The sequence below is a fragment of the Rhinolophus sinicus genome, chromosome 14 (genome assembly GCF_057876585.1).
Source record: "Rhinolophus sinicus isolate RSI-liver-muscle chromosome 14, RSI-T2T, whole genome shotgun sequence".
NCBI classification, from domain to species: Eukaryota; Metazoa; Chordata; class Mammalia; order Chiroptera; family Rhinolophidae; genus Rhinolophus; species Rhinolophus sinicus.
This window is the reverse complement of record NC_142514.1, coordinates 73,368,668-73,385,861: the sequence shown is the minus strand read 5'-3', so window position 1 is coordinate 73,385,861 and position 17,194 is coordinate 73,368,668. Positions and strand designations below refer to the sequence as shown.

Here is a 17,194-nt window from a genome sequence, read left to right as displayed (position 1 = left end):
AAGCAAAGATCAAATGGAAAATGCTCTTTCCAAAATGAAACACTTAGTCTAGGAAAGCCTCAGGTGTCAAACCTTGAACCTGAGAAGAGCTTGGCTCTGAAATCTTGGCCTCCGGCATGAGTATGTCTGTTACTCTTTGTGTGGCTCTATGTGACATATATGAGTACTTCTCAAGTGTGAAGGAAAAAAAAGAATCCCAGCCCAGAGTCTAGGGCTGTCTGAAAACAACATCTTATCCATCAGTCGCCCTCACATTGCTGCTATCCAACTTCCTCTTTCCAACCCCAGGTCCAGAGGTCATACTGCTCTCTGTGGGCCCACAAATGGGCTCTCTGCAGTGTCCCATATGAGATACATGTCCCTTTACCACACTATCAATCACAATGCAAGTCTTGTTCCGAGTTTGCTCAAACTACCAACTAGTAACTAATGACTCCTGTTAGTAAATGCCAGTGTAACTAACATAATTAACTTGTGTTAAATGCTACTATGGGAGTCTTTTAGATTAAAAACAAACAAACAAACAAACAAACAAAAAACGCTTTCATAGAAAGAATGGCTGAAATGAAGGTAATGTCAGGAGCTGGGATTAACCACATTGTAGGAAAGAAAACACTGGTTGAAGCTGGTCTTGTATATATTCTTGTCCCAGACTTTTAGGTGAAAAGGAAGAATTTCTAACGTTTAAGAATACTGAGCAGGTACTTTGTGCCAGACATTGTATTTGTCGCTTTCACATGCATTCTCTCTTTTAAACCTTCCAAAGAAAAGTACAGAAACAAGCCAGAGGGATTTAGCAACTTTTCCCAGAAGATTGAAACCCATGTATAAATGAAACTTAAGTCAAATCATGTTTATTCCCTGTTAATGATACTCAGATAGTTTCTAATTATACTTAGAATAAAATCCAAAGTCTTTATCATGTTCTACAAGGTCTTACATTTCTGGCCTCCATTTATATCTCTGCCTTTATCTCCTGTAGTTACCTCCCACCCTATCTGTAGTAACATGGCCTCCTTGCTATTCTTCTAACATGGAAAGTTTACTAACACACAGGGTCTTTGCATATCCTCAACCCACTGCCTAGAAAGCTCTTCCCTCAGATATCTGGATGGTCTACTCCAGTCTCCTCTCCAATGTTTCCTCCTCAGAGAAGCTTTCTGTGCTACCCTATATAAAAGAACATATGCCATTCCAAATTATTCTGCATTCCTCTATCCTACTTTATTTTTCTTTGAGGCTTTTTTCACTATATATTATCAATATTGAATTATATTTTTATATCATATTTTTATTGTTTCCCTCTGAAGTGTAAGTAAACTCTGTGGGCAGGGCATTTTACAATTATATCAGTGCGTAGAACATCTGGCACTTAGGAGGTGCTCAATCAATGTCAAATATATGAATAAATTATTTGATTAGTTTTCTCTCCACAGTCTTACACACCATTTTGATGCAACACTAATGTTGGTGTCTTAGAGTTGTTGCTAATGTTTACTGGGTGCTCACTGCATTTGAAGCATTAGTTAAATGCCTTACAAATTTTATTATATTTAAGTTTTACAAACACTTAAAGGCATATGAGCAAGAACCCTTATTATTACCCCAATTTTATAGATGAAGACATATTATGCTTAGAAAAATTAAGTAATGAGTCACAAAACTAATAGGCACAGCAGTTAGGATTTGAAGCCAGGTATGTCTGACTGTTGAATCCATGCTCGTAATCACTATTGACACACATGCCCACGCTGTCTAATCAGTGATATTTCTATGTTCATCCTCTACTACAATCAGTGATTTCAATCTTGCCCCTTCTTGTGTAGAAGAGTAAAGTTGAGGCCAAGAGTAATTTAGAGAATAAGAAATACCCCAAAATCCAGAACCCGTATGTTCTTACACTTTCCCGCACAAATGATAGCAGCCTGTGACTAATAAAGAATCTGTTGAAGAATCTTAGCTACCAATCAAGAAGGAAAAATGTTTAGGTACTTCCTGACAACACTAATCAAAATAATACATTGAGTGGCAAATTCAGAAGGAAAGTGTGAGAAATTTACATTTGGAAGGATGAACAATATTTGGATAAAATAAAAACCTTTTGAATGTAAACTTGAAATTAACCCACAGTATTTGTGAGACTTTATCACATTCATGTTTGACAAAGGCAGACTCTCAATTCAAAAGTAGACTTCTGACACAGCTTGTAACCATTTTTAAGATATTTAAATGATCATAACCTGGATAACTAAGAAATTCATTCCAGCACTAACTTCTTCATAAACATTGTACATATTTGACGATGATTGTTCTCAGATGTTGGAGCAAATTTCAGTGTATCTTACAGAGATTGACAATAGCATTGATATTCTATTATATTGAAGGAGAAAACTCATCAAAAACCATATTATACCTACTAAACTCATAAAAAAATATATAGAATATGGATGGATAGACACCTAGACAAAGATCAGTACTCATACATGTCTATCTCAACTTTATTGTTTTAAAATATAAGAGTATTTCCATTTAGAAGGCTCCATGTAGCATTTTTACTCATTATTTTCCACCATCGCAGAAGTTAAATCTAACATTTATCTCTGTTATCTCCTGAAACGACATAAAAAGGATAAAGGATACACAACTTCCTAAGGAGAGAACTGGAGAGGAGACATCATCAAAAAAGAAAGTATTTTAGAAACTTGGAAAGAACAGATATGTAGCAGCTTATTTACAGAACAGAGAATCTAGCTGAGCCCATAGAAGGGAAGAAGGAGTGGTGGGGAAAGGAAACCAGAGGAATGATTTCACACTGTGGCACAATCCTGGACATGCCCAGGAATCAGAGGCAGCTCTTACTGCTAAAGGTGGGAATCACTTGGGGCTGTAACCAGAAGGAAAGATAAAAGGTTTAAATACAAGAGCATTTGAACCTCCAGATCATCTTCCCAGGCCAGTGACACTCTTCCTCTACTCCAGCAGAGGACTGGACATGTGCCAGGTGTACAAGTTGACCCAGGCAGACCCTGGGGTTGGGGACATCAGACCCAAGCAAAGGCAGGAGTAAGAATGTGTCATCTTTTTGAAAGAAGACTAAAGTGCTCGCTTTGGCAGCACATATACTAAAATTGAAAGAAGACTAAATAAATATCTACAAACTGACCTACAGTTCCTTTGTTGGGCTTTGTGTCTCCACGAAGCTCAGTCAGATCAGTCTAATTAGACCCTTTTCCAAGTCCCATCACCTCACTGTTTGCCTTCCTCGTGGGAAATTTCCTTTCTTGAAACATGACCAGTCAAGAAAAGAGACCAACAGAAAATGCCATTTGGGCATTCCCGAATAAAATGTCCCCATCATGTGGATTGCCCAGCAATGAAGACTGCCACAGAACAAGACTCATTCCCACTTGGAGACCTTCCAAGCAGCATTTTAGTGCCTCATTCTGAAACAAGAATGGACAGATATCACTACTAGGCACATAAAGGAAAGACTCCGACATACTGAAAGACAGAGGCTAAAATAAACAGAAACAGAAATATGCTTGAAATCAACACAATGCAGAGAAAATAAAATTTCAAAAGAACTATTATTTCCAGAGAAGAAAGAGAATACTATATCACATCCATTTAAAAAAAAAAAAGAACCAAACTCTATACAAAAGAAAGTCAGAATGGGAGAGAATTCTCATAAATTAAAAAGAGTGCAGGAAAAAAGTCCAAAACCTGGTCTGAAAGATAAAGTTAGGGGTAATCAACCCAGAAAATAGAACAAGGATGGGCTCTTTCCTACTTGCTCTTCCTTGTTATGCAAGGGCTGGAAACCTAGGGCCTAGTTTGCAGCCAAGATTCAACAATGAGAGACCAGCACATGATATGGAGGAGGTACTTGGGTTTGGGAAACAGATTTCACGGTGGCCTCTGGACATCGTGCTGGCAACCACACACCTCAATGCAGAGGGAGCTACAGTTCCTCAGGCTCCTAGATTCCCTGAAATCTAGTAGGGCTTTCACTTGTCCTCATTCCTCTAGCCCGTCCTATGATTTGTGAAGACTTATTCCTGTTTTATGTTGCTCTCTGCTTATAGTACCATGAGTAGTTTCTGCCCCCCAGAACACCCAGACCCACACTCTAATGGAAGTCCTAATTCATGTTTACCTGCTATGTGTACCTTAGCATGTCCTCACATAGCAGGTAAACATGAATTAGGACTTCCATTAGAGCGTGGGCACGGGTGTTTGTGTGTGTCGGGGGTGGGTAGTGGGGAATTGGAGGTAATGCAGGTCACTAGTTTGTCACTAGAGGAATTAATAAGTAAATGGCTATAGTTAGTGATGCATGGGCCTGTATACATATACACTGTGATGTGTATGCAGATGAGAGAAGTGGATGGGAGACAGGATCAAGTGTGGATGAAGAGTAATAAAACTACTCTTGGCCAACCTGACAATGATGATGCTATTCACTGAGGAGTAAGATTACTTCAATTCTCTGCACCTGCAGTCTCTCTCTCTCTCTCTCTCTCTCTCTCTCTCTCTCTCTCTCTCTCTCTCTCTCTCTCACACACACACACACACACACACACACACCCTTGGAACTACTGTCTACTGATGGTTGCCCAGGAGTAATCTGTGACAATGGCAGTAACCATGGCAGTGACAATTAAGAGGGAAGGTTAGACAAGAACATTTTTAGGTGTAAGGTCATTGAAGACAGGGATTTAGTTTAGATTATCATTCCATTCCCAGTGACTGTAAATGCTCAATAAATTTTTGTGCAAAGTTCCCTCAACTGAAGTAAATCATAAAAATTCTCAGGTATCTCTTTTTTGTGCTCTTGCATCAATAGTGCAGTTCCCTTAATTTTGACTATATTAGTGTTGTGTACAGGGACATAAAGTTAGCTTTCTACTTCCTGACCTGCAGCTTCTATACCAGCTCTCTGGAGAAAGGGTTAGTGGGTGAATTCGGGTGGGTTAGGTAAGAACTCGGTCTCTGAGTAATATTTGAGATCTTAAACAGCCACATCTGGAATGAGAGGACTCAGCCAATGATTATTCAAGAAACAGAATTATTTTTCATGTGTTTTAAAGAATTTTAGTTTTAGACTTAAGATGACTGAGAACTTTAAATAATTAGGGAATCCCTCTCATAATATAGGAAGATCAATTCACTGCACAAAAAAGATCACTATAAAATTAGTATTCAGTAACACAAGTTGACAATTATAATACAAGTTAAGAAATACAGAGTGTGTATTGATGTATTTACATTTATAGTATATATGTACATATTTACATTTATATTTATGCACATATATACCTATGTACATATGCCATACATATATATACACCCATACATATATACATATGCACATATACCTATACACACATGTGTATACATATACATATACATATACATATACATATACATATACATATACATATACATATACATATACATATACATATACATAAAATTTATGGACTTGACCCAGAAAACATTTGCTCTTATAAACATCTTTATTGCTTAATAGGGAATTAGGTCCTGCTTGCCTGTGTGTGGCATTAAGTTAAGTTGGTCGAAAATAGCACCAGGTGCATTCAATTAAAAAAGCTTTAAAGAGAGGTATCACATTTTACCACTTGGTTGTATTTTGAAAATATATTTAACAGGTTTATTCCAATGTCAGGATTGCAATAAATGAAAGTCAAGCTGACTTAAAACAGACATGTCTTGTGGGTTAATCTTCCTGTCTCCTGATTTCCATCACCTACTTTGAAACTATTTAGTCATCTACTTACAGACCTTGCCAAAGCCTGTGGCTGAAACCTGCAGTTGCTCTTCTCTGTGCAATAGAAGAGCTACACATTTTTCTTCACTTGGAATGCTATTAGTCTATCCTAACCATCAGAACTAACAAGGCACAGGGCCAATTATATCCATTTATTTCTGTAAAAATGGCTGGATGGACTTATGTGCAGTGTGAATACGAGAGACTTAAACAGAGGCATAAAATAAGCTTAGCCTATTTGTGAATGTCTTGCCTCTTATTACTATCCACTTAGTGGCTTTGGCATGTGCGATGAACCCCTAGGAAGGACACTGAATAGCAGGCATCGGAGGTATATTAGAGCTTTATGCAGTGAAATTATTTTTAGACTTTCCTGAGGATATAAAAAGTTTATGAAGAAGTTTAATATTGGAAACTCAGGCACAGAGGGAAATAAGATACACTTAGCTTTAGATACTGAATTTCTGTGGGAAATGAGTCAATACTGATCCAATTAGTTGTTACTAATACTTTCCTGGAAGAATATTCCTTTAAATGCAATCACACAGTAGTTGCAGTCTTACTATTTCTTAAAAGACAAGACAGACACATGCACACATTTTCACCTCTTGTATCAGTTCCTTCAAAACTGAATGATTCTTAGAACAAGTTTTTACATTAAACAGCTAGGACACCTATAAAGCTGTTCTCTTTCAGTATTAGCACTTGTTTGTGCACCAAGGCTCTACAATTTAACACACTGTCTTTGTAACCCTAAAAATCACAAATGAAAGGTAGATAAACTACATCTTCAAGGCATATAATAAAGTAAATCTGTACAAAAGTTAAAATTCACATATTCCTTGTCCATTCAAAGCTTACTCATTCCTTAATAAAAATCTTAACTACTGCCACATCCAAAAAAGTCTTCCCTGATTATTTTTGTATAATCAGGTACAAGTTTTTGTTTTTATTACAATCTGTTTTGTATTCTCTAAATATTTCATGCATAGAATCTTTTCTCCTTAATTTACTTGCAAACTGCTCAGGGGAAGGGTATGCATGACATTTTAAAACTTCCTGATACCTAATTAAGATGTTATAAATTCATGCTTTGAAATCCTTCCTCTTTGATCCAACATATGGCAAATAGCAGATAAAATATAAAAGATACTATTAAATAACTTCAAAGTACTAAATGTATTGATAGACCAGAAATGGAATGAAATGCAAAATGTTAAGAGAAACTAATATTACACGTCTGTTAGAATCTGAGACTGTAAGCATGAAAATTTAAAGCAAAAGCTTTCAATAGGGCAATTATTTCATTCTAATAAAATGAAGATTCTAATAGAAGCAAAACAATATAAAGAATGTGTATTACTTAATGGAGCCTTGAAATACACAAAGCAGAAACAAGCCAAATTTAAAGAAAACTGACAAATCTGGAAATACCATGGACAATCTTAACATTTTTATCATAAAAATATAAATAAAACAGATAAAATATTAGCAAGTGTATGGAGATATTTAACAAAACAATAAGCTTGCTCATGTATGTTGATAATGTATATATAAAAATAATATATATCATAAAACAGATCACACAGCAGATCACAAATAGTATTTCAAAATATATCAAAGAATTGATGTAACACAGACCGCCTAGTGTGACCATTGGTTAAATATTGTATACTGAAGTTAACTCCCACAGCACTAGCTCTCTACTAGACACATAGTAAGAACTCACACATTGGATAACCTGAACTGGTGTCCTAAAAAATACATTACATTCTAGATTTCAATTTTTGCTCTTTTCTGTATATGTAGCTTAAAAACTCTGTCAACTCTTAAGAGTGTTAACAAAGCAAGTAGAAGAAAAAAAAATTGAGAAAACTAAACAAAACTAAATTAGTTTTTCACAATATAAAAAAGCTATATGCTTTCATTTTTATGTTTTTCAATTGTACTGAAAGTTTGTGAAGTGGCTACAATTCAAAGTAACTCAACTATTTCAAAGTTATAACTGACTAAGGTGTTCTTAATTATTAATATTAATTTGTTCAATATAATATTTATGTATTTTTGTATTCATCTGTTCAATAAAAAATTTATCGATTTTGTTATATTATTAAAAGAAAATAAAACTTGGTTAGCCATCATGAAACAAGATGATAGCTGGTAAATGTTTCAGAATATATGCCGTTTGGACACTTAAAAAAAATAGCTTACATGGTTAAAGTTTACAAGTATAAATATTCTAGGAGAAAAAGAAAAGTTAGCTTTTTTAAAAGAAGGAAATATTTTATCTGTAATATTTACATTGGAGAGATATCGTGTCTATACCAACATTATTTGATGTGTGGTTAACATCATTTTACCTTTATAAATATCTGCCAATGACAGATCATCAACATAATTATTGTCCTACTTTGGTACTTTTTATTGTAAGAAACAGAGGCTCACTCAGACACCACAAGAATAAATCTGCACCTTCATTTCTTCCTTCCTAAACTCCATTATCAAAGGCAGATACACATTTGACTCACTATTTTTAATGTAATGTTTTTAATGTAAGGATGCATGTCAACTGAACTCAAATTATAACTGGAAAAACCTTGGAACTAAAACTGCTCTAGGGAATGACAGTTTTTTCTATCCGACTTTTGTGATCCTCCTAGTAACTTACTGTTCATGATATTTCTGCTTTCTTAGTACCTGCTTGATTCTTCTGTCTTTATTTTCTCTTAACCAACTTCTCTGGTTGGTTATCGGTAGTATTTCCTCAATGACTGCACTCACAGTGAATAGTTGGGAAGAGAGAGAGGGGGGGGAGAGAGAGAGAGAGAGAGAGAGAGAGAGAGAGAGAGAGAGAGAGAGAGAGAGAGAGAGAGAGAGAGAGAAATAAGAAAGGGAAAGAAAGGCAGGCAGTATAGCAAAGCGTTTTAAGAATTAATTGAGAAAATAAAGTGGTTATATCTGTGTGTCATATATATGCTAAATAAATGGTAGTTAAAACTAGCAGCTCTATTATAATTTTACTTTCTATGGAAATATTCTCATGATAGTTACACTTTGGCAAACAGAATATGGGCTTTCGTTATGTCTGATTTTGAGAAGCAAAGACAATAAGACTATATTCTAATTATTTTATTAAGTGTTTCAATTTTACAAGTATACTACATTTTGTCTAAGAAAAAAAAATTCACCATGAAGAATGACCAAAGAGAAAAGTGATAATATTTGTTCAAAGTGTTACCATTTATATATATATATATATATATATATATATATATATATATATATATATATATATGGCATTTACTGAGGCATTTAAAAATGTGTTTTTGTCACCCATTCCATTTAAAAAATGAACAAACCCAAAAAAGTCTTGTTGAAGATTTCAAATGCTAGTTTACGAAAGTTTTGCTGAATTTCTACTGCACTGATTTTCTTTTACTTGATCGCTCTTGATCGTGATTTCTTTAAATGGAAATGTTATAAATTACTTATTCCCAAAATGAATATTTTGCTAGTTAATCTGAAAGCTAGAAAGCTATTGGAAGGAAAAGTCAGAGACAACTGAGATTAAGACAGTTTACATCATCAAAAACTTTAGCATGGCTTTCTAAAATTTTGGTTATTTTAATCATTTATATGACACCTTAATGTAATGGCAAGAAGTATAAAATTGAAACTACAAAACTGAGTTCCAAATTTGCTTAGAGACATGCCATTGTTGACTATGGCTCTTTCAAAAATGTGTTTTTGTTGCATGAAGAACACATCCCTTAAAAAAAAAATAAGTAAAAAAATACGATTATAATAAAATTAAAGGAACATTGTCAAGACGTCAAACTAAATTTAGAACCAGAAATAACTGAGGGAGGGGGGATAAAACCAATAATAATAAGAAAAAGTATGTATCACATAATGCAATTTTAAAAAATTGCACTTTAACAAACTAAAGCTAGTATTATCTATTTTAATAGTAATGGACCGCTTAATAAATACCAGGTAACATACTTGACACATATTGCTCTGTTTATTTCAAATAGTTGTTCTCTCAAATGGGTATGAAAATTATCCACATTTTAGATTTTAAAAACTAGGTTTCACGTGGGCTAATAAATTAACTATATTATATATTTTATCCTGTCTTTTTACTCAACTTCATATTGTAAGCATTTCCCAAGTCACTAAACTGTACTTTAAAATGGTTAAAGACACAGAATATGCCATCTAATTAGGTAATGATTATGTAAACAGATCATGTTATAGTCATCTAATCCCCAGTTATTTAATACTCACCAGTATTGATAACTTAATTGTTTAAACATTGATAATTATATAGATATCATGCAAAATTCAAATTAGAAAAATAATCATATTATTGAAACACATTTTATTTTTAAAATTTATTTCCCATTAATTATTTTTAAATTAAAGTTTATTGGGGTGACGATTGTTAGTAAAGTTACATAGGTTTTAGGTGTACAATTCTGTAAGACATCATCTGTATATCACATTGTGTGTTCACCACCCAGAGTCAGTTCTCTTTCCATCACCATATATTTGATCCCTTTTACCCTCGACTGCCACCCCCTCCCCATTCCCCTCTGATAACCACTAAACTATTGTTGTTTCTATGAGTTTTTGTTTCTTTGTTTGTCTTGTTCTTTTGTGGTTTTAAGTTTTATATACCACGTATCAGTGAAATCATCTACCCAAAGAATCTGACATCATTTATCCGTAAAGATATGTGTCCTCCAATGTTCACTGCAGCTTTATTAATGGTGGCCAAGATATGGAAAACAACCAAAGTGTCCTTCAACAGATGACTGGATTAAGAAGACGTGGTATATATACACAATGGATTACTATTCTGCCATAAGAAAAGATGAAATAGTGCCATTTGCAACAACATGGATGGATATTGAGATTATTATGCTAAGCAAAATAAGTCAGAGAGAAAAAGTCGAGAACCAAAAAGTAATTTTTTAAATCTTTAAGTCCCCAACAAATCAGTATTATGAAATACAATTATTCTTAATCAGCTACTTTTATTGCTTTTAGAATGATTTTCTTTCCATGGTCACTAAAACAATAGTTTTGTAAACAACTATGATCTTTCCATTTGCCCACTCCTACACACCACTCCAGAACATTTACAATTGGCCAATGAGGTCCAAATTTCCAGCACACATACATCTTGGAAAATCTGCACCCTGATCTCTCCCACCCCAAATCTCATCATCAAAGGCAGATACAAATTTGATTCACTGTTGAAATTGATAATGACACAGCTCCTTGGGAACATCCCTCAAATGATCCTTTAACTGCGGGACATCCCCAATGATACCCAGTTGATCCTCACCCCCAGCAGATCCCTTGGATTTCAGAAATCCCGAGGCTTTAAAGGTTAGGCTAAGTGGACACTGATAAAATGAAGAGGTGAGAAAATAGAGAGGTACCACATCTTTGACTTTTTCAAAAGGACAGTGGGGGATTTTCTACCCATCTTAGAATTGACAGGATTTATTTTCTGTGTATTTATGTCTGGTAGAACATTCTAAAAAGAAAAGCCTTGACCCCAAATACCAACCATGTACAAACACTTCTGTTGTATAAACCCAGAGGCAGCTAATATTTTTTAATGATGACAAAAGTATGTAGAAACAATTACATTTATTTTCAATCACAGTTTACACCAAACTAATTGAAAGTAAAACTAATTAAACAAGAAAACATCAATTAGATATCCATTCTCTCTCGTACAATTATATTGTTTTATTGCCCATGTTTCATAATTGTTGCCAAGCAGCTTTTAAATCCTATCATTAGTTATCCAGAGAAAGAAACTGAAAAGCATTTTGTTTTGGACTCCATGGTGTTTTGCTAGGTATGCTGCTGCTGAAATTAGGTCCTTTTTACATATAGGTGTTGTTGATACTTTTTATTTTTAAAACATCCTGACCTTTTAGAAACATTTGAGCTCATGGAGATTTAGTTCCTGAAATTAATAATTGTGAGTATTCGGTTTATACAATAGCCAAATCTAAACCTGTTACCATAAACAGTACTTCCCTATTCTCCTCAAACAAGTGAGATAAGTTTAAAAACAAATTGGTTTCAATGGTAGAAGCAGCCAAGATCATGCCATTTAATGGCATTATTGAGAACACAGGTATAAAAGGAACAAGGTGTCTGTGAAAGTGGCCTCTAGCTCTTTAAATACATTCAACTTTTTCCTCAACCTTCTTCCCATCCCCCACTTTCTGGCACTAGCTAGCTATCATTAGGTGATAAATTTAATCGATGAACACTCTTTTTAAAAATAATATTTCCAAGTAACAAGAACTTATATGTTGTTTCATACAGAAGTTGTACTGGATGTGTAATTCCATATGCGATATGGAATTTGTCTGGTGGAGGACTTTTTCTCATTCTTCAGAGCCCTACTCCTTTTGATATATCTTTTCCCTTATTTAGCGTAATAATAATAATAATCTAATCCCATCCATAATGAAATTCTGCTTCACTTTTGTTAGTACATCATACACCTTCATACCCATTGTCTGGACTTTCATAGCCACAAACTCATTAGTATTTATAATGGTCCTGAGAGAAATTCTCAGAATTACTTTAAACATCGTAAGATCATGAAAGGCTGAGAAAGCTTATACCTGCTCCCAGCCTTACAAGACTGGAAAACGCATGAGAGATGCCAAAATCCTTTCTATCACATTTTCTTTCTATTACGTCTCCCATAAACCTGTCCTAACAACCATATTCCCAATGATTTCTCCTGGAATTTCTCCATATTTATGCGAAGGACACATGATTTAGCTTTTGAAGATGAGATTGCATTGCTCTGTAAAGAAGTCTCTGGTGCTTTACCTCATAAACTAGATTTTAAACTCTTCAAAGACAAACATCATCTGTGCCAGCCCTTTAACACTATATTGTGTATGAGTGAACAGGGGTGGAGGTGTGAGAATGACATTCCTTTCTTTGCCTAACAGAATCTCTATTACTCTTTGCAGATCTAGATCTTCAACTAGATCTTTTTTCCCCCGCTTTCTTCTGCCTCCGCCGCCCACTCGGGTTCAAGTCGTTGTTTCTCACTCTAGTTGTGTAGGACACAGCTCCCTGTCCCATGCTGGTATTATTATGAGCCTTGCGCTACCCCCCACCACGGCTGAGGCAGTAGGTCACCAGTCGTTGGTCAGCCACTCATAGCAGCTCACGGCAGCCCAGGTCCAGGTAGAGCTGTTAAACTAAATTCTTGCCTCTGCTTCCTACTATATTTTTGGTTTCAGTTTTTGATAGGTTTTTGGTTATTCGCTCTGACTCTGAGATCCAGAGTCCAATCTCATACCTGTTCACCTGCTATGGTTCAACTACCCAGCAATAAGCTTTGATGTCTTGTCCATTTGGCTGTGATGACACTTACTTAGAGTCTTAGGCTTTTAGGTTTGGTCACAACTTCAGATTGAGGTCACACCTTGAGACTGAGCTGATGGCATAACTATGTACCCTTTTTGGACATGCTTTCTAGAAAGATTTTTTCCTCCTTTACCAACTTTGGTACATGATCTGTGCATTAGTGCAGCAAGCTTAGGGCTGAGAAAACAGACATGTAGTAAGGCCGCTACTTACAGAAACTCCATATTCCTTCCTACTATGGGCTCCATAGCTGCCCATGATGTCCTATTTTCTTCTACAGCCATTAAACATTCCTAGTTTTCTTGTACTTCCCCTAAGAAATTGAAAGGAGGAAATGTGTCAGATGTATCTTTGTAGCAGAATGTTGATTTGTGAATTAATTGTTGGTACATTGTTGGTATTACTTAATTTGTAAAACTAGGTATTTGTGGGGCAGATAAGTGTTCTAAGAAAACATTTGACAAAAAAATTAAAAGAACTGGTTTAGAACAATCAAAGTGCATCATATTTGTTTTGCCTGTTGGGAGAAGATTAACTTCTTTTGCCCAGAACAGGTCTCTACCACCCAGAGGTAAAATGGCTGGTCCGACACAGCAAACCAGAAACAAATTTGAGTTGTACTGAAAAGGGTTAATTGTTCAAATTCTCCATTGGTCATTGTTAGCTACACTAAGAAGGACTATCTATGAGTTTTAGACACAGACAATAGCTTAGTGGTTACCAGAGGGTAAGGGGGGGTGGGGGGTGGGAGATGAGGGTAAAAGGGATCAAATATATGGTGATGGAAGGAGAACTGACTCTGGGTGGTGAACACACAATAGGATTTATAGATGATGTAATACAGAATTGTACACCTGAAAAAAAAAAAAAGAATTGTACAAAGTCAAGATTCCAAACCAGATATGCTTAACCGTACAGGTATTGCTTAATGTTAAAAAAAAAAAAAAAAAAAAAGAAAGAAAGAAAGACTATCTATCTAGTTAAATGCATGATTGATATAGAAAAGTCTTTGTCATAATAGCCAAGAGTACTGTTACGATAAATTCGACTAGGTTTCAGAGTGCAAGTTCACACCTAGCCAGCAAGATTCAAAAAAGAGTAGAAAGTTGTATAAAAATTGCAGTTACATTGAAACTCTCATAAATACCAGTTTACAATAGATTTATCTGGCAGAAAGTCTCTTCTTAAAATAGTATTTCAGCTGAGATGATGCGTTTTTAGTCTATAGCCCCCAGTAAGTTCTTTCGAGTTACCAAAAAGATATTTGAGCACAAGCAGACCTCTACCTAATTCTTAAGGACAATGAGTCCAATTTTCTTCTCTTGTAGGAGCATACTGAAAGCATTTGACATACTCTCTCCATGTTATAACCACATAGTCTTATATTTCACAATATGAAAAATCACTGAAAGGGTAAAATCCTTGTGCAGCACTGGATGTAAACTTCCCATGTAAAATAGGAAATTTTGTTATGGCTGGTTTGTCATACTCATGATGTTGCTATATACGTTCTGTGACACCCCCCGCCCTCACCCCCCCAAAAAAGTACTACACGTTTTGAATACTGATTACCAAGAGATGTGCACTCTAGACGTCCCCAAAATACCCCCGACTCTATCCCTTTGCCAGAGCACCATTCTTGAGCCCCACTGCAGGCTCCAGTGTTAGCCCCCAAGGAAATAAAAAAATGATGGAAACCACTGACCCAGCTACCTCTCATCCACCGCTCCTGAAGCAAGAGTGGAGTTTTCTGTAGTGCGCAGACCCATGGCCTCGAGACCGATGAGCGCGGGGCCACGGCCAGCACAACCGCCGGGACACCCAAGCAATGCACGCCATTATTCTAGTGACCACGAGGCAGAGGCGGGGCCAGCGGGCTCGGTCTCGGAGCGAACGCCCTCCTGCTCAAAGCCCCGCAGGGCCTGGAGCGTTGCGGTGCGCGGGGCACTGGAGCGGGCGCGCAGCCTGGGCTCAGCGGCTGCCCCGCGCGCTCGCGTCTCTGGCGCCTCCTTCCGGCCGCCACCACCGAGGCCGGTCGGGTGTGCACCGCCATGTCGCAGTCCTGCGGGCCCAAGTACCAGAGCGGAGACCTCGTGTTCGCCAAGCTAAAGGGCTATGCCCACTGGCCGGCCAGGATCGAGCACATGGCCCGGCCCAACCGGTATCAAGTGTTCTTCTTTGGGACCCACGAGACTGCCCTCCTGGGTCCCAAACACCTCTTCCCGTATGAGGCGTCCAAGGAGAAGTTCGGCAAGCCCAACAAACGGAGGGGCTTCAGTGAGGGGCTGTGGGAAATCGAGAACAACCCCGGGGTTCAGGCCTGTGACTATGGAGTTGCCCAAGAGAAGAGCAGCGCCGAGGGGCCCATGCCGAAGCCACAGCCCGAGGCCTCCGCTGCCACCCAGGCCCAGAAGGGCAGCCCCCATGGCGGAGAGGAGCCCGGGGAGCTGGGGGTCGACGAGCCGGCACCTGAGCGGGATGAGAAGGGAGCGCTGAAGAGGAGCGTGGAGGAGCTGCTGGAGGACCTGCTGGAGGACGTCCCCAAACGCCGCAAGGAGGCCGACCCGGAAGGCGAGGAGGAGGTGGCGGCTGCCTGCGAGGCTGAGAGGCTGCTCCTGGAGGAGGCGACGGAGTCGGGTCCTGCCTGGGAGGTGCCTCGGGAGGAGCTGGAGCCCCAGGAAGAGGCTGCCGAGGAGAAGGAGGCTGAGGTCCTGGGAGTCGGAGACAGCGAGAGCCCGTAGTCGCCAAAGTGTCAAGAAGAGCCCCGCCCGTTCCCCATGCGGCCTGACTGTTAAGGAGAAACTGGCCGTGGCCTGTGAACTGGGACCACCTCCCTGCCCCCACCAGCTACCCGCTACCCACCCTCTCCCCTGCTTTGCACCAGGCCATGAGGTACCTGGATGGGCAGGCCACCTGCCCCTCACCTCTGCCCCATGCGCTGGGACCCCAACCAGGGCCTCTGCTCCCTGGGATGAGATGAGGCCACCGTGTCCCTCCTTGCCTGGAACTGTTGCTCAAGTCTTCTGTTGGGGCCTAGACTGGCGGTTCCCACCTCCCAACACCCCTCTCTCCCTCCCCCAGGTATTCTGGACCTCTGCCTTGGAAGCAGGGGCAGGAGTGGAAGGGGTGAGGATGCCAGGAGCAGGGGACACTTCCAGAAGACAGAGGACTGGAAGGAGTAATCCTCATACTGTGGTGGGGGAGGATGGCAGGAGAGTGACATCTTCCTGTGCTCCTGTCCACTCCTGTACTTATTATACCAGCTGCCTAGAGGGGGAAAGTGGGGCAGCTTGTGGGGGAGGGTCTCCCTTCCAAAAATCCTTTTGCCAAGACCCAGGGAGTTTTTTGAGAGTTGTACTTTTTCATCAAATGATTTGGCGGATTCCAAGTTGTTTGTGAGATCAGAAGGCTTAGCTTTGCCCAGTTTCTTGGATGGAAAATGGTGAGGAGAATCTGTCCCCATTTAGATCTCTGGGGCCAGATGGGATGTTCTGGAATGACCCCTGGCCTCCCCTTTTCCTCTCCCCACAGCCTCAGGGCCACCCTACAGTCATGTACATCACCCAGACAAAAGACAAGGAGCATAGCTTAAGAAACCTTTTTAATAAAAGGAATATTTTTGAAAATTAAGAACTACCCCTGGGTATACCTCTACTGGACTCCTAGCTCTCCCATTGTTAACCGCTTTTCCTAGATGAACTAGGAGGTTTCCTTACTGTTTATGGTTTCATGCCTTTCTTTTTGTAGTTAAGGCTTTGGTGGTCCTTTGCAGTGTCATTTCCGATCCGCATCCCCAACCTGGTCCCCTCAATATTGTCAGCAGACCTGATACCTAACCTACTGAGAAGATGGATATAGGTGGCCCCTCCTAATCTCTTCCTAGTGGTCTCTCTTCATCTTTTGCCTCTTTTATCCCTGACCTTCTCCCTTGGGCTCTGATGAAAAAATTGTTGACAAGCTAGCTTTGGCAATTTA

General features: G+C 38.4%; 1 protein-coding gene across 1 annotated transcript; it reads left to right on the top strand.

Moving 5' to 3' along the window:
- Positions 1–15,270: 15,270 nt before the first annotated feature.
- Positions 15,271–15,960, top strand: HDGFL1 (HDGF like 1). Its single transcript, XM_019734252.3, has one exon. The coding sequence runs from the start codon at positions 15,271–15,273 to the stop codon at positions 15,958–15,960; it is 690 nt and encodes a 229-aa protein (XP_019589811.3).
- Positions 15,961–17,194: the final 1,234 nt, after the last annotated feature.